A 24,607-nucleotide genomic window follows, 5' to 3' on the forward strand; every position below is an offset into this window, starting at 1 on the left:
ATGAGGAATCAGGGATGGTACAAATGGGGAAGTGATACTATTGAAGGCTGTATTTTGTATGAATTTAAGACATAATCGTTAAAATGATCACCAAAACTGGACATGGAATGAGGAGCATTTTATTGTAAACTATTTCCCTTTTTTAATGACCAGGTTGAAAAAAAATTACACTGATGTACAATGCCCAAGGTACTGACTAGTTAAATTAGAATTAAATATTGCCTTGAAAATTGTGTTCTAACCCTTTATTTAACGGAACATAAATGAGGAACTCGTGTTAAAATAATGTTAAAACAGAATTGACTTTTATTAACCTAACTATAATTCATGTTTGAAATATTATTTCTTCACAAATACAAATGTAAATTAAAATTTGATACATAAATAACTCGTTTCTAATGGTATAGTTATAAAAAGATTGGTATAGCTAGTCTTATAAATCATGGCGATATTGACGAAAACTGCTGGCACTTGACTTGTTTGTATGATCTAACACAAGATGCAATTCGTCCCTAACTAGCTTTCTCTAACAATTTATGTCATACTAGGTTAACGTAGAAACATTAAAAGTGAAATAAAATTCTCATTTTGGAACAAATTACCGATAAACTTGACATTTTCAACAAACAAATTATATTACAACAAGTTAATAAAGGCAGGATAGCTTGAAAAACAAATCTTTTAAAAATATAACAAAACATTGATGCTTCATTTCTTGTATTGAACATGGTAGAACTACTTGCTGATGGGATTTGCTTCCTATCTCGAATGTTTTGGTATCGAATACTTCTTCTTTACATTTTTTTTGGTGGGGGTATTTAGAATATATGTATATTTGATTCTAATGCCGCTGATAAAGGTTTCTATGATAAAAAGCATTGGAAAATTCTATTACATCTTTTTTCTTATCATTTTTTTTCATATATATTATCATCAGAACTTTTGTTGTTATCTTTAATCCTGTCTACATCGAACATTTTTTATATTCACATTGCGTATTGGTTCATACATGTGTTCAGTTTGCCAAAATTAAACACAAATATAAAAATCTATAAATTTGAATTTAAGTAACAGTCTTTGTAAGAATCATGCTAAATATAAAATAAAATAGAAGGCTACTGTTTCTTATTTTGTAATTAAGTTGTTTATGGACGTCATCATGAACTCGTGGATCGTTATGATGTATCCATCAGCACCATGAAAACTGATTTATTCAACGGGTCATAGTTTACCTTTCCTCGTTTGTCTACCCCGGACTTGACTTATTATGAACAACTCGGCGGGTGTTTCTAGAAAAGCAGAGGACGCTTACCCTACCGGTGCACCTGGTCCATGCCCCCAGTTTTTAGTGGAGTCCGAGTTGCTCTTTTACTTTTGTTACTTTGTATGTATGATTTTAGTTACTTTATGTTCTTTGTTGTGTGCGTCTGTTTTCCATGTCTGGTCTTTGTCCCTGGATTATATTCTTTTGATTACCGCTATAACCTTGGTTCCCTTGATTACTCTTTTATGGGTCTATACTAAGAAATGTGCAATTATTCATACAAATTTGCCTGCTCTTAGGAGGTAATCAACATTGAAATTTCAATACAGTCTATTGTATTTGAGTGGCATTTACAGAGTTATCTGTATTAATTTTGAAATCTACTGTGCATTCTATGTAATGTTTTTTTCTCCTAAGAACACGGGTTATATGAAGAACTGAATGTAAATTTCTGTTTACTATGGCTATTCAAACAAAATATAAAAAAATAAAAATATGTAGGCTTTTTACCCATGAATCACATTTTGTATGATGGAGTACTACTTAAAATGTGTCAGGTTAAGGCAGGTTTTCGAACATTATACATCGCTTCAAGCTGGAGTTGGAGGATAAGCGCGCGATGAAATCTGGTTTAACACACCCACCATTTCTATCGGAAATAGTCTGGACAAATGGGTTGTTTTTTTTATTATTATTATAGATTTAGATTTATGCTACCAAATTGTTTTCATTCAAAATAGAACATAATGATTAATATGTCTGCTTGCACTGACCGATCTTGATCAAGCTCAGATTTGTTACAAGGGAATCATTTTCCGATTTTATCAATACATATCAAAGAGAACTGATGCCCATAAAACCGTCAAACTTTCTCAGTAATTTTATATATATGTATATAATTGTTACCGTTAATTGCAATAAAAATTCCAATGTTTAACATTTAGATAAAGCGAGTTTGACAAAATGAAATTTGTGTACTTTTTAACAAACATTGTCAATGTTAACTTTATTCCGGCATTCTAATGTTTTTTTAATGTTCTGTAGTTGTTTGGACCAGGTCGTCAAAATGGCACTAAAATTTGGAAGAGTATATCACTAAAATCTCGAATAAAGGCAAGTTGTTCAAGTCTTCAATGATAAACGATTACTGCCCTGAACAAGAAAAAAATAAGATCAAATTGTTAATTGGGAGTGCTTATAAATATTAAATTTTGTTCTCGAATGTTCGTATGGGGGAACAGTATGCATTTTGACTTTTATAAATCTTTCAATTACGCCTCCATGAAATCTGATCAGTAAAATGTGGTATTGGAATTGAATGAAATTTGTCAAAACTTTATACTATAATTTCATGAAATGCCTTTTACAAAAATGAACCATATCATGATGTTAAAATGTGCAAATCGGGGAATAGAACTTGGTTTATGTCCAATTTAGTAGGTATTATTTATTTCATTGATTCATTTTTATTTTGATACTTTATAAATATCTGCTGATAAAAACCATTTGGTTGATTTCGTGTACATTTTCATGTAAAAGTCTACTTCATATTCGAATTACTTTTCATTTTCATAAAACTTATAAACTTATAAACCTACGGCAACAGTCAAACGAAATAGTCAACAAGTTACAACAAACAAACAACATTATCAAGAAACAAATTAAAAATCTTGGAACCACCACAATGGTCCTGACTTGGTACAGGTATTTTTTAAAGAAATATTGATCATATGTCAATGAATCTTAAAATCTTTGTAGACGCTTCCTTGTTAGTTATATTATTATGAACGTCTGGATGAACGAGGAAAAAAACATTTATGATTTTTTTTATTTGTAAGAGTTTTATGATCACAATACAATAGTTTTACTCACAAAATGAAATCTTGTTTGCTTAATACATGTGTAGCATAATTCAGATATCTAGTCGTTTTAGCGATTGACTATATAACTAATGACTTGCAAAGAATTACGGAAATTGGAGAGGTACAGGGAACACGGTACAATAAGTTTAAAAGTCCATGCTCCCAGTTTTAGTTGAGTAAGAGTTGATCATTTACTTTTGGTACTTTGTACGTATTATTTTGTTTATTTAAGGTTTTGTGTTGTGTATGTCAGTTTTCCATGTCTGATCGTTGTACCTGTAATTCATTGTGATTGTGATGTCATTAATCTTTGGATTGCCTTGGAGTTAAGGAGGTAGACCTATAGTAAGGGACACAACTCTTAAAAATCATTGGAACATTTGTATTCAGCATTTTACAACAATCTTATATAAGCATCTAATTCATTTTATTCTGCTTCAAACAAAAGCTTGAGAGGCTTTGGTGAAATTGAATATAATACAAACATATCACTGACTTCATGAGTTATGTCCCTTACCCTAGGTCTACCTCCTTAAGTGATCTCTGTAAGTTCATTACTATTTTTGTAAAGGGTATACAATGGTGCATTTGTTTTGTTTCACCATATCTGTTCCTTTTTCTATAGTATAAATACAACGGGAACATCATCGTCATCGTCAATGACGTCAAAATGTAAAAATATGTTTACAGTGTTCATCGATTCGTGGTTTGTGACCTTATGAAATATTTTATTTCGAAGCCTCTAAGACACCAAGGAAAATTTGCATTTCGTTTGAAATTTGAATTAATGGTTTGAATTAATCACAATACCAAAGAATATTGGTACCCCAAGAATATATATCTTTTGAACATTCTGTAATGTTGAGGATTGAAGTAGAATCACCCCTTCTATGTATATCTTCATCAGTGGATTTGATATGATGCCTTAAAAGAAATCATAAATAGAACGGTAAAACATTGATATATTTAACTATAGTACTTGTTTCCCCCCCCCCAAAAAAAAAAAAACTTGCATATCATTGTATATCATGTTGATATTTTGTCTCCGGGTTAAAAGATGATATTCGAGAGAAAAAAAAGTCATATCCGTCATGATTTTCTTTATCATGCTGAAATCATTTTCCTGATAATTTGTCAGCTACGAAAAATTATGAAACACACATTTAAATTAAATTGAATTTCCTTTTCAATACAAATTTAATGTTTTATATACATAACTTTCCAGCAAAATAGTTGTAAACAAATTGCATCCATTTCCTGCGTGATCAGGTATTCAGTTTTGAAAAGTGTCTTGTACATTTTAATGATAATTTGTTATTTCTCAATTATATATTTTTTATACTTTAATTTCCGGAGTGATCAAACTTAATTGTGTTAATTATAGCATGCTTCAATTCATATCAATAAATAAATGGTTTTGTCTCAGTATTCGACTGACACAGACCGGCAATGTTTACTCGTATATTAGCGTGCCGTGACTACCCTGTAGCCATAGTAGCTCTTGGCGTCATTCAGTCGGGTAATTTACTCATACATGAGTACAGGTAAAAAGCAAATGTCGATGATCATGTGTATAACGTCGATTGATAAATAACTGGTACGGCGTTTTGCAGCTGCAACTGTGAAAAATATTTTTCTTTTTTTTGGTTTGCCATGAAATATTGATTTTTTACAAAAAAGAATTCTTGGCGCTGTTCACTAGACGTATACTTTATGGATTCATCCTTATGTGTGTCTGGTGGTCAAAATTCGCTCTGAAGAGGAAGTGGCGCTATTAAAGAAGCAACCGATGCTTAATCCGTTGGCCAGAAAACGTTACCAATAAACACAACAAACGATCACAATCTGTACACCATAAAATAGATTTAAGAACACACAGCAAAATTTCCTACAAATCAAGTGAGTTAGATCCTAGATTAATTCAGATTAAACAGAAAGGTCGGAAGTTTCTGTGTTGATAATTGAAATTAATTCAGATGAAATGGCCATTCTATAGCAATACCGGGCAATATGTGTGGTTGTCATTATTACTCTTCGACCTCTCCTCTATTTAAAGTATAACAGCAGAAATATTTTTTTAAAACTACATTCATTTTAGCTTTCCGTTGATATATTATATGGCCGTATACCCTCAAGGCCCATTAAAGTTCTAAAAATCCTTAGCCGCCAGCACAATGTTTCCAGGTGAATTAAGCAGTTATGCTGATTATATCACAAAGTTGTTAAAATATTATATGTGTGCTTGTCATGATTGCTGTTAAAAGAAATATATTTCGCGATGTTGTGGACAATGCCAATTTTGGTACTAAACCTGGAAAAATAGACCTGTGCTTAAACACGGGTTTTCAGACAGAACCATACTTAAATATTCAGCAGGGGTGGATCCGTACACATTGAAAAGGAGGGGTGGCAAAAGGGGTTCCAAAGCAAAAGGGGGTATGATTGGTCATTATTTGCCATTTTTCGTCAATTTCATACATCAAAATGACAAATTTGCCGATAAAAGGGGGTGCCAAACCCCTGTATCCCTCTCTGGATCCGCCTTTATCCTATGTACTTCACAGCTACTTAAATTTTAAATGGTGGGCAAGAAAATGGGTATGTTGCCTGAAAATGGTCATTTTTGGCGATTTTTGTCATTTATCACCGGATGTGGTGCTCATCAAAGGTAATGCAGTGTCCAAAGTTCTATTTTTTCAACGTTTGTTCCCTCTAATGGTAATTTCAGCCAAAAATTGTTCATTACAATCGTAACTGGAAGGTTAGAGGTCTCCAGAGGGGTCCCTCGTCAAAATAAAATTAGGCTTTTTTGCAATTTTTGGTCTCAGATTGGCTTCAGATTGGTTAGTATATGGGGTTGGTATCATTGGAGTGGTGAGATACATTATTATGCTAAAGACATCATGTAAAATGAAACACTATGGATCCATTCTGTTATTGTTGCAGGCCAAGAATTGAGCCCTACCCCTAAAAAATCATACCTCGTTGTGGTCATCTTAACTCATGACCTTTTGTTCAGCTGTCAAGTCATTATTTTTATCAAACTCTATATAAAATAGCCTCATTTCAAAGCACATTCACTCTCCTAGCAGGACCCAAAAATCGGAAAATAGCCCATGACCGTATATATATATATACGGTTCCCGCACGGTAAGAGTTAGAAATCACAGTGATAATCAATGCCTGAGATGCACACTTGAACATGACCTGCTACGTAGGTTATTTAGTGTGCACCACTTGATTGAGATCATTCATATATAGACCGAAAAAATATAACAGTCATTCCCTGAATATTATAAATAATGAGAGTACGGAAGCCCGTAAGTGTCACTGTTCGTTTAAGCATCACGTGAAACCAAGACACAATGGAGAATTTTTGTTGAAATATTTTCAATCAAAAGCAGACTTGATTTTTTATGTATTGGGTAATTGGGTAATAGTTCACTTGTTCACTTCTAAAATGAAGATTTTTTTAATTATGCCAGTTCGTATAAAGCAGTTTAAATGACAGTAAATATATCAAGAATCTAAAAATACTATATTATTTTTTAATTATTAGTGTCATAAAATACTATTAGCCTGAAAATCTTTTGATTCATCATTTTAAATTGCTGTTTTAAAGCTAAATGGTGGACAGAATATCATTGTATTAATGTGCAGACACAACGAAAGCTTTTCAAGAAAAGAAAACAATGAACATAACTAAGTTGCAACCATACAATAAAAATGATACCGTTTTTAAGTTCTTTTTTTAAGAAGTTATCCAAATAACATCGATGTTTCTAATTCACATTATACAATGATAGCTTATTAACTAAAAAAAATACCGCTTACAAAACTGAAATGATAGATAATCGTTTTATTTAGAAATGAAAACCCAATAAACATTAATTTCAGAGGACGCTCAGCCTACCGGTGCACCTGGTCCATGCTCCCAGATTTTAGTGGAGTCCGAGTTGCTCATTTGCTTTTGTTACTTTGTATGAATGATTTTAGTTACTTTGTGTTCTTTGTTGTGTATGTCTGTTTTCAATGTCTGGTCTTTATCCCTGGATTACATTCTTTTGATTACCGCAATAACCTTGGTTCCCTCGATTACTCTTTCAGGGAATATGGTTATTTAACACTGCAGAAGGGATATTACTAGTGAAACCGCCTTACTTAATGAACTAGAGATATGATAAGATGATTTATTGTATGAATACCAGTGATTTACCGAATATTCCAAATGTAAGAAATAATTTTCGATAATTCATTCTGTGAAATAAATTCGGCACTTTCACGCTCGCACTTTCTTCCGCCAAAACATCACAAATTGTATATAAATCCACTGTTTACAAAATTTGAATATACGTTGAGAATAACAGCAAATAAGGGGGGAAATCTATACAATAAATAGGATAATAAATTGGTTATCGTGAATAACCAACATGTAGTCACTCGTAACATGAACGCATTGAAAGTTAACTAGTGACTATATTTTGGTAATTCACTCTTTCCAATTGTCAATTTTCTAGGAAACTTAAGGCAGTTCATCAGGCAATGCTTGTTGGATCAAGGAAATACTAACTCTATCCCCGTAAACATAAAGGGATTACGGACCCCAAAAGATTTTTTCTTTAATTAAATATTATATATTTTAACATGCATGAAATGTGTTTCTTTAATTTCAAAGCTCAATAATTAGTGTTAATTAACTGAAAAATATTAAAACAAGAGGCTGACATTTTTTCCAATCATGCATCTTGATTATGACGTATCTCTGGCACTACTCCTTCCCTGGTATAATCATGTAATACTTTATCTTTACCTGTGGTCATACAAGAAACAAAATATATGTGAAGTAATAAATGTTATTCAAAACAAATGTATGATGAAAAATAATACAACTTGAATTTGTTTGTAATAATCAGCAGAAGTGTACAAAAATAAGAACTGGCAATTGAAAAAAAAGTTTTTAAAAAATTCAATATCAGTTGAGACAAAACAGCAGGTCATCAGGCAAAAAGTATCTCTATATAATACTAAATTTGTATAGCTTCTTCATGACAATACAATAATGAGAAAAAAAATCTGAAAAAGTTTTATTTTTCCTTGTTTGAATTGCAATAAATTTCAAATCCAGAAATATTGACTTCATTTTTATTAGTTAAAGGGGTCTTTCAAGAATCTTAATTGAATAACTTTTGATTTTTTTCTTAATTCAATTAAAAGGTATCTAAAATTAATTGGTGAGAAATTCTAAATAAACATTTTAAATTTTTAATAGCAGTAATTATCAATTTATAATTTTAAACAATCCGAAAAGACATTGCAGCACGAAATTATGTAGTGACCGATCAGAAACGTTTGTTATTTCAAACATTTTTCATGCACCATTTACATTATACGATGTATGATACACGATGCACGACACACGATTTACAAGAGTTCTGTAACATCAGCAGTGTCAATGACTTGCATTAAATAGAATAAATATATGCCTTTTTTGTTCCACTATTAGCTTGTATATATTCAATTTAACAGAAATTTAAACTTCATTTAAATGTAAAATAAATTTTATAACCACTTTCACCATTATTGATTGTAACAAACTGTACATTCGTCAGCTTTAGGGTTGTTTACTTAATACTGCATCAGATAAAAAGTGCCATATTTATATCATAGTTCGTGCCGCCATCTGATAATTTGGCAGTAAGGGAGATATCTTATAGGTCAATCAACATACCCCACATGTTGAAAAGGGTTTCTATTCCCTTAAAGTATAAAGGAATATTTAGAAGCCTAGTTCAGGTACCCGAGGTGCGGAAGAACAATACACGATGCTGTATATATCGTTTTGATAAATTATTTATAAATTTTATGCAAAGGGAAGATTGCACTATATGCTTTACATGTTTAAAGAATAAATGGTTTGTTACAAATGCATTCACACGTTCTCCAACATCATATGAAAACGGTTTTCTGTCATATGTCAAATCCTTTCGTACATACATAATTCCTAAATACAATGTTTACACTGTTTTTATGACTGTTTTCATTCAACCTGAATAAACGTTTTCCATTCTCGTCCTAAATAAATGAATAACATGTGTTGCAATCTTCAGTAGTGCTTAAACGATAAATTGCTCGAACGACGAATCAAAACCTATATGTTTTGCGACGTATGGATTCAATGCCAGTTAAACCATAGAAAGATGAACAGTTTTGACCGAATCAAGCCCAAAAGCAAGTCGTTTACAACAACAAATTACAACTTGAGACATTGATTGATTATTCCAATAAAACTACTCTATGTTCAATACAATTGCTCCTTGGCATTTGAAAATTCCAATCAGACGGGAATTTTACAACAAAATTGGTCGTTCCCCCTTACTTAAGTATCATAGAAGTTGATAAAAAATGTGGAATATTGCTGAATGATATTTAAATTTGTTGTCATTTTTGTTTCTATTTATCGGAGGTAAATTGTTAAAAGATACAATAATACTAAGATTTTCCAACAAGTTTATACGAATGATCAGATGATGATTTTTTAATCTTACAATCCAATAAACTGCACGATAATTGCAAGGTAGATATCTTTCATGTACTCTTTAATGGCGGATTTAGGTAAGAAGGAAGATAACGTTCGTTTTAACTCTATCTTCCCTTTTCTTGAAAATAAATAGTCAGTTTATTGCAATGAACATATACAGGCCAACAGATCCCACCATTTTCCCTAGAAATTCCAATTTCAAATCGCTTGTTATACTCCCTTTTCTGAAAATTGTTTTGTTCGTTTTGTGTTTATTTGGTTCTTTTTGTGGTGAATTTGAAACTAATTTTAATAATTATTTTAAATAAATTTTATAAACACGAAACGTCTCTTCATGCAATTACAGCTTCTTTTGCAATAAAAAAGTATATCTGAATTGTATACGAAATATCTATATTGGCTAACGATCTTGGTGTAATATAAAGATTGATCTTCGTGAATTCAAGGACGTTAAAATCGTTTGTTATAGTCAACAGCCTCGCTTGTTTTATATATTAGACACATTTATTTCTTACAGGGTTTTAAATAGTAACAAATAGAACTATATGGATTAAGATGGTCAAAAACGAGTGAGTATCTTTTTAGTTTTCTAAGGTTTATTGATTTCCATTTATGAATAGCAATTTTAAGTTGAAGATGAATATGACATTTTGAATATTAATTTAGTGCAGTGAGGATATTTGGCCGTCAGTATGGTATTTTGTCTCTGTGGGCTTTTAATAATGTCATTGTTTTACTTTTAGTACAAAGATATGTCTTGTGTGAATTCAAAATATGACTGCAATATGTTTTTGGAAAGGGATTGGAGCAGAAGCACTTTATAATTAGAGAAGACTATTTGAACCATGCATTTAATGGGGTCATACACATTTGATAAAGCTGATTTGTGCATATTTGACAAACACCCTCCTTTTCTTCCTGTTTTTGTTTTCATATTTAAATTTCTACATTCATTTTTATGCATATTAATGTATTCTTTGTTTACTTTTCTTTGTTTGTTGGTTTGGTTTTTTTGTTTTGTTTTTTTTTTGGGGGGGGGGATGGTGTTTGTTTGTTTGTTTGTTTGTTTTTGTTAGTCATGTGCGTCTTGTTTTGTTTTATTTTGTTTTATATTTTATTGATTTATTTTATTAATTTTTTTTTTTATTTTATTTTATTTTTTTTTTGTTTTACTTTTTACATTCAATTCTTTTCTGCTTTATATAATATTCATAATTGTACTTTATTCATTTGTTTTATGTCGTTTGTTAGTTTGTTGTGTTTTGTTTTTAGTTTGTGTTTTTATTCTTGTGGAAATAGTCATGATTTTAATCGTCTTTTCAACACAAAACTTATATCACTCATTAATATACATCCACTGTAAGTTTTGGTACAACAAACACGAAGAACGGAATTGAATTTTACGTATTGTAGCATTGAACTTTTACTAAAACTTGCAACAGTTTATGACATTTTCTGTAATAAAACCTCCTTATGTTCCAGACTAAACATTCTAGAAACCATGGCAGAGGATGACAAGTCTGGATTAGAACGACATGAGGACTATCCAGCAATTATTGTTGTCATTGTGATGCTCGCCCTGTTCAGTTTAGCTGGTACGATAGGAAATGCCTTAGTCATATATGTGTATTCACGAAAGAGGGAGAAAACAACAACGACAATCTTCATACTGACATTAGCCGGGACAGACTTTTTTACGTGTTTGATAATTATACCATACACAATTTCCGTGGAGTATGTGGCAAAGAAAATAAAATACGACAGTGCCTGTAAGATATATCAGTTTTTGATTACTTCTAATGTGCCATTCTCAGCTTTTATTATGGTTGTCATAGCTTTCGATCGTTACTTGAAAATTTGCAGGCCATGGAATCATATCTTGAATGCAGTAATGGCAAAAAGAACTATCATATGCTTGTTAATATTTGCAGCAGTGCTTGGCATTATCACTGCTCTTGTCCACGGAGTTCCCAATGAACCTACAAGTGTAAAAAAGACGGAAATAAATTCTACAGGCACAACCATTAGTGCGATGCCCCTGTCAACCGATTTAGACATCATTTCTCGCCAAAACTCAATTAGCCGAATAACAGCCGCACCTGATGCTCAGAATATCACTTTTCAGACAAACCAAAGTGTTGGTGGGCTAGATGATTTAATGGCATTGTATAAGCACCGATGCATTCCGAATGAAATATACATCGGAAAGCAAGTTCGGAGTGTATTTCAAAAGTTCTGTGCCTCACTTTTTCTCATTGCTTGCATACTTGTTTTCATTCTGTATACCCTTGTTTTCCGATCACTAGCCCTGCGTCGTTCAAGGAAAGCAAAGCGTAAACTTCTAAGTAATGGACAAAATACTACACATAACGCATGTGCAACGACCCAAACATGTGCTGTAACTACAAAATTGACAATGGCGGAAAATGGCGAAGTGGAAACATTTCAAATGACGCCAGAGCCTGAATCTAAGAAGTCCAACAAACAAAAACGGACAAAATCTTTGAAAGGAAAACACAGAGCGGCCAATATTAAAACTGCAGGAATTTTATTTATTGTGACAATAGTCTTTATTATTGCATTCCTTCCTGCCTGGTTAATGGCAATGCGAGTACTTCAAGGCAATATTATTTTGTTTTACATGCACTATAGTTACAACGTGGCCAATCCAATAATTTATGCTTTTTTCAACCAGAATTTCCGACAAGAGATGAAAAGTGTTTTTCATTGTCGTTAAAAGAGAATAGGTTGAATATATACATGACACTTAGGCCAATGATATTACTAGATGAGAGGTGAGGAATGAAATATACAATGCTTGCTATTATGTTAAATCGCTCTGTACAATATCAAGCAGTGGGCAAACTTTAACTTGTTTTTAAACAACTCTTCTTTTCTTCTTGTATTAACATCATCATGAGAGTATTAATCAATTGTGTGTCCGTACATCAAATAATATTTAAAGGCAATAGTATACTTTGAGTATAAAAAGGTATGGGGATAATGCTGTTTTTGCCGAGCAGCATGGAATTTGTGCAATATTTAGTTTCCAAAAAAAGTTTGTATTTTATGATGACCACATATCACTTTTTCACTTTCAGCTGTCTTAATCATATGTTACAAATGCCTTTTGAATTGGCAAATAGCGTCTCCCAGTATAACTGAAAATTTCAAAATTGAAACGTGTTTCAATTTCCTTTATCTTGCCGTAACTACACAAACTTTTTGTATCTCGCTATATATGTTACACTAAGGCTTCTGGAGCAAGGTTATGTTGTTACAAGATTGAAGGCATCACTACAGAAGTTTTATGGTCGTCATCAGAAACTCCTGGATCATAACCCTGTATCCATTTGCACCATGAAAACTGATTTGTTCAACGTGTCATAGTTTTCCTTTCCTCTTTTGTCTACCCTGGACCTGACTTTTTATCATCAAATCGGCGGGTGTTTCTAGCAAAGCAAAAAAACATACCGATGCACCTGACCCATGCACCCAGTTTTTAGTGGAGTCCGAGTTGCTAATTTACTTTTGTTACTTTGTATGTATAATTTTGGGTATTTAATGTTCTTTGTTGTGCGTGCCTGTTTTCTTGTCTGGTCTTTGTTTCTGGATCATATTCTTTTGATTACCGCTAGAATCTTGGTTCCCTTGATTACTCATCATTTAATTAGAATGGTCTTTGTTTTTGTTTTTGTTTTTTTTTTGTACATCATTACGTTTTCATTTAGAAATACATGTTTTATTTAACAAGGTCGTATCTAGTGCCTTGTGTATACTGCTTTAGAAAGTTGTCAACGCCTTCCATAATTCCATAAACTATACTTTGAAACTCAATATTTTATCACATTGAATGTAAAGATAAAAATAGGAGTCATAATGTTAACCTACATATTCCGCATTGAACTGAAAAAAAAACTGGTTCTTGCTACTGATATTATTTTTAGAATGAAATAGTTGCACAATACATGTTGTTAATTTTGCAAAGCATAATGTAAATTGTAAAATTTATTCTTCATTCTACTTCAGAAAATGTTCATAAAGTATTGTAAATGATAATTTAGAAATAAATAATCAAATAACAAGCGCTTGCTTCTTTGTAAATAGTATATTAAGATATAATTTGAATAAAACAAACTATGGTATATAAATAAAGGGACTGGAAACGATGTTCATTTGAAAATTAATTAACGGAGACAATCAACCAAAACAGATAACAAAAACGATGTTGTTTAAAAGAGTAATTAAAGGAACCAAGGTTATAGCGGTAATCAAAAGAATGTAATCCAGGGACAAAGACTAGACATGGAAAACAGACATACACAACAAAGAACATATAGTAACTAAAATCATACATAGATAGTAACAAAAGCAAATGAGCAAAAACCTACTAGCAAGTCGCATCGGATAAAAAAAGCTTACTCAACCTTCAATGCATCAATGGATTCAGTTTTATTGTTGTGACAATTTTGATAATGTACTCTTTTGATCATGTGACAAAATACTCGTTAATTAGATCATTTGACTGGCGGTTTTTCTCATGGTGCAGGAGGTTTATGATGATATAAAACAATCATCCAATGTTAAATGTCAAAATTGACAGTCTAGGATAGACGTGTACTCATATCGTTTAGGTTCATACGATTGTTCATTAAAATTCTAAGATGGCGGTATTACAACCGGATTTAATTATGTTTGAACCTAACATTAATTTAATATGCTCCAAAAATAAATTAGCACAATTATTGTAGTATAACACATTTGTGGTAAGTTTGCTGTGGTGTTATGAATCCAAACTTAGTTTTGATCATGACATGATAGTTGTATAAGATTGTTTAAAACTGTTGAATTGAATATACGTACGGAATACTTGAAGAAGTGTTAAAAAGAGAGACCGAAAACATTTTCTTTTTTTTTTTGTATTTGGTAGAGGTGTACATTTGGAAAATTAAAGTGACAAAAAAACAAATAGCAACGGAAGAGTGCCATGCCATTTTTAACGAAATTTTAAAACCAAATATTCGATCGAATGACACATAAAAACTATGTTTTATCAATGTTGAAAAAACTGTACATTCTTTTAACGAAAAAAATGACGTTGAATCTTCTTCACAAAATTTCGCAAAAAAATCTATAAACACAACGTTTCGACAGTAACCCACTACAAAATCTTAATTCATAGTATTTATTGACAATGTACAGTTTATTGCCTTTGTTTTCAGGAATATATTTTGCATGAAACATGATACTGTTGAATAATGTTTTAAACAATACACATATTGTCACAAAGGATGTTTTGGTAAATATATATAGTAAACTTTTCTGTGTAAGTAGGAACTAGGAACCCATTCAAAATGCTTTGATTGCTTCGTGACATTTCTGCCAATGCAGTAATACTTTAATGGAATGTAAAATTCATATATAGGATTTCATCTCGTAACAGAAGATTGAATGGATAAATTCTTGACAGAATAATGGAAACAAGATAGATATGTGAGATTCTGTGTCGCTGGAATCTTTGTTTCTAATGCATTTTTATCCATAGAATTTGATTGTTAGATGTATTTGCATGATTGCGTGAATCCAGAATGTCATCGTGCTTCTTTAACTTTCTGTCTCAAATTTTACGTGATTTTACTCGTCTTCTGTCTCCCATTCGAATAATAAACAGAATATTGTCTATCTTCGCCTTCCTTCTCCCAATAAACAGAATATCTGGAACAATGTCTTCCCTCTTTTATCAAACATATATAAGAAGCTCGTATTCAGTCGCCTAAAACATTACATCGGAATTTAATCTCGAGTCTGAAAGGGAATAGGGTATCGGGAACTCGTCTACCGTCTTCCACCAAACATTAAATCGGATATTCATCTTCCGTCTTCCATCAATTATTAAATCGAAAGCGTCTTCCGTGAGCGGCATAGCGGGTACTCGTTCTCTGTCTCACACAAAAAGTTTTATAAATATTCTTGTTGAGCATCCTTCGTCGCAAAGTTGGCAAACATTTAGAACGCTTTGACATGGACTTTACCATTACTTATTGATTATTTGCAGGGAGAAAAATTGCTTTTAAAAATAAGTTTGTTCGTTAACAATATTATTATTCTTTATCTTATTTTTTCTTTCTTTTTTTTTTTTTTTTTTTTTGATGCAAAAGCCCGTTTCATAAACATTTTATCTTCGATTGTTTAAGTGATTAAATACAAATTCTTTTCACACTTTTCACATGACTTGTGTATATTTAGTATTATTGATCGATGATAATATTGTTCTATACATTATCAGAGACTCAACTCCTGTTGTCGTCAGTAGAAAAGAAAATTATATATGACGAATGAACCAATGCGCTTTGCAATTTTCTGAAATCATCACCTTTTGATTTTTTTAAAGATTAATTGCCTACTACATAAAATCAAAAACAAATCATTTACCCCCTCAAAAGTCTTATTACTTGGAACAAAATACTATAGATTGTCTTCATGTACAAAACAGGAAACAAAAAAAGCTCTATTCAATATACAGGTACATGTAGTATTATTCAGGTAAGCCATACAATAAGAAAAAAAAACTTTATATATGTATTTGAATTTCATAAAAAGGATCGTTTTAGTCGGAAAGTTCTATAACTATATTAATCTTGTAAAGCTAAAAAAGAAATGCGCACGCGTTATAATTCTATGCCCGCAATGGGTCAGTGGAAGTCCGATCAAATCGCTACTGGCTCTATGCCAAAATATCAATGAATGTTATAAAAACTTTCGGTATCAAATTTTGTCGGAACGCCGAGAAAATAGAAAAAAAGATCCCGATACAACCACGCGAGCTGCAAACTGGGTCCCGTTTAATTTGGTGTAAGAATTGTACTTTATGATATGATCTTATCGATAATAAGCTTTAAAACATATTGAATAACAGCAAGTATAACAAAAATCATGTAGTATTACAAATAAATGTGCAGATACGTAAAAGACTATGCAATTACATATAAAATAGTGTATCACGTGCAAAAGAAAGCTGGTAATAACATGGTTATTATATGACGTAGATATTATACAGAAGATTGTGCTCATCTCATAGTCAGTCGTTTTCTTTTTTTTTTCTACTATTATGAAACTAAGTCATGGTTAAACTCTTTCAAGGTCATTTAAAATATTATTATCTGTTAGAAAAAATTAATACTACGTTTATTTATCTTGATGATCACATGGCCGTAGATAATCTAAACTTTGAATACTATGTTTAAGATATCTACCTAAAAGTTAAGTTGAGCTACTTTAATAATAATAGAACTCGTACACTTTTTCCCGATTTACATGTTACGCTAAGAACTCTCATACTTAGATTCATGACAAAAGAGATGATTTAGATTTTCCTATCATTAATTTTTCATTTCTAGATGGTGAAGTTTCCCGGACGACTCTCAAAGGGTATTTCACAACTGTTTCATTTGCTCGTATTTGTAATAAAGTGTAACTTTGTTATGAGCGCTATAAACTCGTCATAGAAAAAAATTTGCACAAGGACTATCGATATAACAATCAACTGCAAAAATCAACAAACTTTTCACCGTTACAAAACTCTGAGAAAAAATTAAAACACTTGAAGGTTCTTAATTAAACAATGGTATTTTCACCCAGTTATTTTTACGGAAATATAGTCTATAATGCACATTTTGTCAAACAAAACATGATTGGCTTATCGACTGCTGAACTATTGGATGAATTATTGAGTGAATATCATGGCGTGTTTGTTTGTTGTTTCAGTTTATTTATTTATTTTTTTTTACTTTAAAAATAGGGTGAGGGTCAGGCCTTGATAAACTAGTTTAATCTCAACGCAGATTGCATGTGCGAAGTTAGAAGAGGTTGGACAATAATATACCTTTGTGTCATTTTATTTTCGGTTTGCTCTCTGAGAATTGCCATCGTTCTGTTATCGAGGATTTTATTACTTTTGTTGTTGGGCCCATCAGAGCTTATTTAAAGGTGTGTTTACACTTGTTGTAGACCTAGTGGTGATCTCTAAAATATTTACTATTTGTTATTTAGGTTATTTGCTGGTGCATTTCACCATATCCGACTTTTTTCTATCGTTTGTTTGTTTATTTTGTTTATGTTGAGGTCGTTGTCTGAAATAATGTGGATAAATTTATCTCTATTTGATGACTTTACAACGTAGTTCACACAACTCTCTTTTACGGTATTGAGACTACAGTAAGACCGTTTGTCTAATAAGTTTTCAAATGGGAAGATCGCGCATCACATGTTATCTTCACAATTCAAAAAAGGATATATCGTATGAATTTAGAATGTTATTGTTCAGACCAGAAACAATTTGGTGATTTTAAGGTCGTTTAGACACTTAGGTCTCCGTACGGCTTTGGCACTACTTGATGCTCGTTTACTGATAGACCGTTCGTCACTTATTCTTTCGCATGAGAAGGATAATTCTTTTAAATGCCCACCAAATTCAAACAAACGGTGTTATTATGTTTACAACTTTATATTTTAACCCAAAAGATTCTATTAAGCAGTGGTCCATAATGCTATCTGAAAATGAAAGGATGACGACGGGCGAACGAAAACAATGTTCGGCAAGTGGATCTGTATATGTTTTCAACTCGTCTAGTAGAAAGTAGGTGACAAACAACTTAAACATTGCATCATATATACATGTTAACAATAAGAGGTGACCATAGTTGTTCAAATCCTTACACGTTGAATAAATAGGTGTCGACTGGATATCTAATATAGATTGTACTAGTCTTTTCCAGTGGACAACTTTGTTCTTCAACGAGACACTGACAAGAAATAGAAGAAGCTTTTGTTAACGATCAACTTTTCTGGGTAAAATTATAAGAAACAATATTCAAACAAATCTACTCTGACGTTAATTGCAAATTAAGGTAATAAAAATCCTGACTGACACTAACGCAGAAACAAAGAGATAAGCAAACCTGATTTTATGGTGATTTCTCTCAAAATGGCTCTATATTCTGCATGCTTCTCATACGTTTCGTATCATATATTCTGTGTTACAAACAATTACAAGAGGGACCTTTTGTGTATTCTTTATCTTCACGGAAGTCTACAACAATAGCTCATGATTAATTATCAACGTCTTTCCTATTAAACGGTTTGGTTAGAACTTTAGTATAGTTATGTTAATGAGCTCGGCAAGAGTTGATTCCTGCTTAAAGAACACACAAAGCACAAAGCATAATCTTGACGCTGTTTCATAGATATCGATCTTTTGGTGGGACAGGAAGTAGATATAGAATGCGCTATGGAGATGACTCTTACAATATTTAATTATAAATGCATGTATCTGTATTGTCTCCATCAATTTTGAAATTATAATTTGACATACATCAAAGCTCTTTAGACCACAGTCATGGTTGTTAAAAAGTGATAAACCATCATTTGATTCAAATTCTTAGATGCGTCGAATTACAAATATGAAGAACCTAGTCATCTTAGAATTGAAATAAATCACGGAAACTCATTGTTTTACCACGAGCTGTTGCTATCACTCGGGGTAAAGTAATTCGACATAAACGACCAGCCCGTGGTAAAACAATGATAAAATGGAGTTTCCGTGATTTATTTCTTAAGCAATACCGTCAACGAAACAGAGAGGATATTACTCAGCAGTTAACATAAGAAAAAAAAAATTAAATAAAAAAAAATAAATAAAAAAAAAAGAATATAAGTAAACATAAATGAATTTCATTAGTACTATTTTTCTCACTCTTACCCTACCGGTGCACCTGGCCCATGCTTCCATTTTTTAGTTGAGTCCGAGTTACTAATTTGCTTTTGTCACTTTGTATGTATTTTAGTAACTTTATGTTCTTTGTTGTGAATGTCTGTTTGCCATGTATGGTCTTTGTCCCTGTATTACATTCATTTAATTACCGCTATGACCTTGGTTCCCTTGATTATTCTTAAAGATATCAATTGAAAAAGGTTTACAGTAGAATGTATAAAAAAACCATCTTCTTTAAATGAAAAAGACTGAGATAACCATTGACTTCATCCCACTACAATAATTCAATTACATAAAACCATTCTAATTACAATTTGAATATAATGGTTCTAGTTCTAATAGTGCTTGCTCACGAGAGATCAACATGTGTACAGTATAGCAGCATTTACTATATATATATATATATCCCGCGGAGGGAACGACCAAAAATTTGCATCGCAAATTCGACAGTTCTAACATCGTTGGGAATTTTTCAGACCCTTCTATAAGTTTACGTTATCTTCCCTGCATCAATTTGATCCGATGGAGCAGTGTAGCGAATAGAGTCGTCACATTCTGAGACGTTGTATAATATTGATTTGTTGTGACATGCATCATTAATTTAATCCTCTATCCTACATAATAACACCTAGATGAACTGCCCCCTACTACCATACATCGTGTACTATGTTACAGCCCTAGATTAATCCTACGAGGAGGAATGACCCGGCCAGCGAAAGCTATATTTTTATATAGCCTAGCTGGTCGAGTGGTCTTGGGCGCTGGATTTAGTGCAGGCGGTCGGTGTTGCCGTATATGTCACAGCGGTACGAGTTCGAGTCCCGCGGAGGGAACGACCAAAAATGTGCATCGCAAATTATATATATATTATTGCTATTTTCAAATTACAACAAACATAAAGTTGAAGTATGTTATTCTTTATCATTATTAATTACTCGTGCATGATAATTAGTTCTGCAGTCGTTTGACATGGCACATGCAATGAATGAAAATAATATTTGATTAACAAAATCTACAGCATAAAATAATTTGTGTCATATCTTTCAATGATTATAAACGGAACATTCCTTTTCTGTGCAATTTTCCTTCTATATTTGTCCGTTACATTTACATCTTTTATGGAACTAATTGTTGTTTATTTGTTTTGAAAATGAAAAATTGTTTCCATATTGGCATAAAAACCATTAAATGGCACAGCAGGTCATGAAAAGGACTTTTAAGAAATTGCTATACCGGTTAAAATGACGTAAAATTTTGATAAGGTTTTTTTCTGTCCCCAAACATCAATTCTTTCAACAGGTCTGGTACCGTAATCTTTCTTCACTTCAAATGTCAGTATATCAATTTCAATGTTATGTGATTTACAAACTGGATTTGAATTTGTAGATGACGTTAAAATAAACTTGTATACAGTTAGTTCCTGTCGATAGACCCTATAAGATATATAAATCAATACAAAATCCTGACACAACTACCAGTTCATCCTTGTTTTAGCATCATTATATCGTTAGTCTTCATATCTCATGTTTTTGGTCAATCCATTTTTTATCAATAGGATTATTACTGTGACATGTACTTTTAAACATCTGATCCATGGCTGTATTTTTTATTTATACTTTTAGAAAATTAATCGAATTTTATTTGGAGCAAAATTTAAAATTTATATGAAAAGTTTTGAATATAGAAACATCAACAGGTATTACATTTGTTAATTACTGCTTCATGTGGTTTAAATGATCTCCTCCATTGTTGTATATTTCATAATATGAAAACAAATGAATCTAATTTTATTCAGATCTAAAATCAAAATACAACAAAACTATAATGTGCTTTTTATTATGTAAAAACTGGAATTATATTTCTATGTCAATCCGATACCACAGCTGTGTTGTATATTAGCAAATCCAATATCAATCAAGTATCGATTAGCCATTTCATAATGTACATAAATAAAACAACTAAAATGTTTATCGGTGCATTTCAAGTAAATCAGTTGAAAAAGCAACCAAAAGATTCTAGCGGAAAGCAAAAGAGTGTAATCATGGGACAAAGGCCAGACATGGAATACTGACAAACGCAACAAAGAACATAAAGTAACTAAAATAATACATACAAAGTAATAAAAGTAAATAGGTAACTCGGACTCCATTACAAACTGGGAGCATGGACCAGGTGCATTGGTAAGTTAAGCGTCTTCTGCTTTTCTAGAAACACCCGCCGATTTGCTCATAAAAAGTCAAGTCCGAGGTAGACGAAATAGTTTTCATGGCGCAGATGGATACACCGTAACAATCCACGAGTTCATGATGACGAACATAAAACTTGTTGTAATTGTAAGACGTATTGCGCGATACAAAAATTCTGCGTAGTTACGGCAAGCTCTGGTATAAGTATGAGTTGTGATATGAACAATCCATACGCAGGTGCTGAAGGGATGTTACCACAAATGAAAGGAAAGTTGACATTCTGAATAAAAACATCATTATGTTCGTCGTAAAGTTTGGTCAATAGGTTTCCTTTACCATCGTTTTCTAAGCATATAAGCACAAATAAACAAAATCAATAGTAGTTTTGAACATTATACTATTTAATAAATCAATCGTTGAGTGTTATCATTAAGTCACCGACCATGAATAGTCGGTGACTTATTATTTCTACTTCTTTTAATAGTGACCAACCACGAAGTGTCGATAACTTATTGTTTGTACCCTGTTTATTATTATTATTATTATTATTATTATTATTATTATTATTATTATTTTCCGTCTTCCTATGAATGAACTTTTCCGGAAAAATTCTCAGAAACCGTATGGCCGACTCTTACGAAACCTAGCACATATATCCAGTACCAGCTTGCGTTATACCTAAAATTTTCAGAACTCAGAAAAAGCCACCATTTTAAAATGGCTGCCAAATAGGGAAAAAGGTCAAATTATAGGACATTGTACTATTTCAGGAGCCTAAATGTTTGAAATTTGGTACAGTGGTACCGCTTGATATTCCAAACAAGATTTATTCTTAAAGAAATGAAGAAACAATATGTTACCGGTTGCCATGGTTTGCCTGCAAGGATTTCAAAATGGTCCGATTTGGATAAAATTTGGAATAAGAGTAATAATGACTTTCTGAGTTTTAATTTTGACATTTCAAGAAGATTCAAAAGTTTCCGTTACCTTGGCAACCAATTTACCGCCAAATTTAATAGTGGTTGAAATTTGTTTTCTTAGTAAATGATATGATGAATCTAAATTTTGGAATTTCAAAACCATGTGAAAGTCATGGTGACAAATTTTCCCGTCAAAACTTCCGAATGCTCTGATTGCGGTATAATTAAGTTTTTAGGGTCAGAGTAATGTGCCGCACCTAAATCGTTAGGTTTTGAGACCATAATGTGTACGGGAGGAAACATGTCCGACATTTTGCGATATCATTACTATTATCATTATTTTTCCCCGACATCTTCCGTCTTCCTACAAATGAAATTTTCCGGATAAATTCTCAGAAACCGTTTGGCAGATTCATATGAAACTGTGAACATATACATTCCTTGACACGTTCACGTTTCCCATTTTAGCTTTTGTGCATCGTTTATCCTGTGTTAACACATCGTTTTGCGTTCGTTTAAACGCATAATAGATGCGTTCGTTTTTTTTTGTACTTTGATTATTTTCTTGATTTAATTATTATTTTTATAATTTTGTTTTCCAGTTTTTCTGTCTTCATTATATGTCAATATCATTAATTTTCGTCGTTCGTCTATCGTCCGTTTAAACGCACGATAGGAGCGTTCGTTTAAACACACGATAGAATCGTTCGTTTATCGTGCGTTTGGTGAGCATTTAGCGTGCTTTTGGGTATGCGTGCGGGAAACATAAACATCTCAGGGAATGTATCTTAAACCATCTAAAGTTGTACCTGAAATTATCTGCCAAATAAAAGACTGTCAAAATATCTTAGAAACCTAGATGTCTAGGAACTTGGTATTTGGTACAGTAGTAAGGTTTGACCAACCAAACAGGATTATTGAAAAAAGAAGTTGCCTGCGGTCTTGGCGGCCTATTTTCCATAATTTCAAAATGCTTTGATTAGGATAAGATTTGGTTTTTGGGGAAAATATGACTCCAAATCTCAAAGTGTGTGTGTGAGGGGGGTGTTAATAAATCTATGTGAAGGTCTATTACCATGGTAACTTATTTTCCCGCCAACACTTCAGAAGGCTACACTTTGGGCAAAATTAAGTGTTTATGATGAAAATGGTGTGCCGCATCTATCTAAATTCGAGTTTCGAAGCACAATATACGTACGGGGGTTTACTTCCCCACTTTTTGCGAAACGTAAAATTTAAATAGTATTCTTATCATAATCATTTTCATAACTATGTGTTAATATAACACATAACAAATCTACAAACAACAAGTTTTGTTTTCGTCCTGTAGAGATGGAATAACTATAAGCCCATGAAGGTCACTAAATTTCCGAAGTGATAATTTATATCGTTAAGTACAAATTGTAACATACCGTATCTGTGAGATCCCTGTACGATACTAAACTAGACCAAGTAACATCAAAACGCTATCTTGAGACGTGTTGGTTAAGACATGAAACAGCCAGAGGAATATATCCAAATATTTATATTTTGATTTAATTTGTAATAAGCCTTCTGATTTGTAGAGATTTTTTGACTTCATAAAAGTCGATCGGTCTGCTGTCCATGGTTCAAATAATTTCAAAATAAAGATTGATTAAGGAGGAAGAAATAGGGTAAAGGACACAACTCCTTCAAATAAAAATTTTCGACATGAATCTCATGAAAGCATCACAGGTATTTAGATTGATTACATTCTGCTTCAAATAAAAGCTTGATAAGCTTTGGAGAACTTAAATATGATACAAACATATCACTGATTTCAAGAGTAATGTCCCTTACCTTAGGTCTACCTCCTTAACGCTAAAATTTGACATTGACTTAAGTCGAATTTAAATGTAATAATAAGGATTAATTTTACTGTCTCAAAGGATATTTTGGTACCTTTCCAAAAAGTAAAAACAGTCCTTAAATGAACCACATTGAATGTAAGTTATCTTGTATGTAACATTTGTTTACCCAATAAAATTACAAGGATGAGTTGACTTGAACATAAAGTCAATGGTAAAATCCGATCCTCTTTCAATTT

At 32.1% G+C, this 24,607-nt stretch overlaps 1 protein-coding gene and 1 long non-coding RNA gene across 4 annotated transcripts in view; one reads left to right on the forward strand and one right to left on the reverse strand.

Annotated features, from left to right (window-relative positions):
* The window catches only part of LOC148601624 (uncharacterized), a 68,366-nt gene extending 54,629 nt beyond the window's left edge, over positions 1–13,737 (forward strand). For 2 of the 3 annotated variants that reach the window (XM_088556201.1, XM_088556203.1), the window contains 2 exons: positions 10,182–10,233; positions 11,147–13,737. In XM_088556201.1, the coding sequence (XP_088412327.1) occupies positions 10,220–10,233; positions 11,147–12,401 (1,269 nt within the window). In that variant the 5' untranslated portion in view covers positions 10,182–10,219 and the 3' untranslated portion in view covers positions 12,402–13,737. Of the gene's footprint in view, positions 1–7,230; positions 7,357–10,181; positions 10,234–11,146 lie in introns of those variants that run through there. The other variant, XM_088556202.1, reaches the window with a different exon arrangement.
* Positions 11,496–23,973, reverse strand: LOC148601625 (uncharacterized). The gene is made up of 3 exons (XR_015917241.1): positions 23,952–23,973; positions 18,622–18,752; positions 11,496–11,643 (listed from the first exon to the last, which is right to left on the reverse strand). It is a non-coding gene; the product is annotated as an uncharacterized LOC148601625 (long non-coding RNA).
* Positions 23,974–24,607: the final 634 nt, after the last annotated feature.

Source organism: Perna viridis, chromosome 12 (genome assembly GCF_037379345.1).
Source record: "Perna viridis isolate PV_CMFRI_1.1 ecotype Kerala chromosome 12, ASM3737934v1, whole genome shotgun sequence".
NCBI classification, from domain to species: domain Eukaryota; kingdom Metazoa; phylum Mollusca; class Bivalvia; order Mytilida; family Mytilidae; genus Perna; species Perna viridis.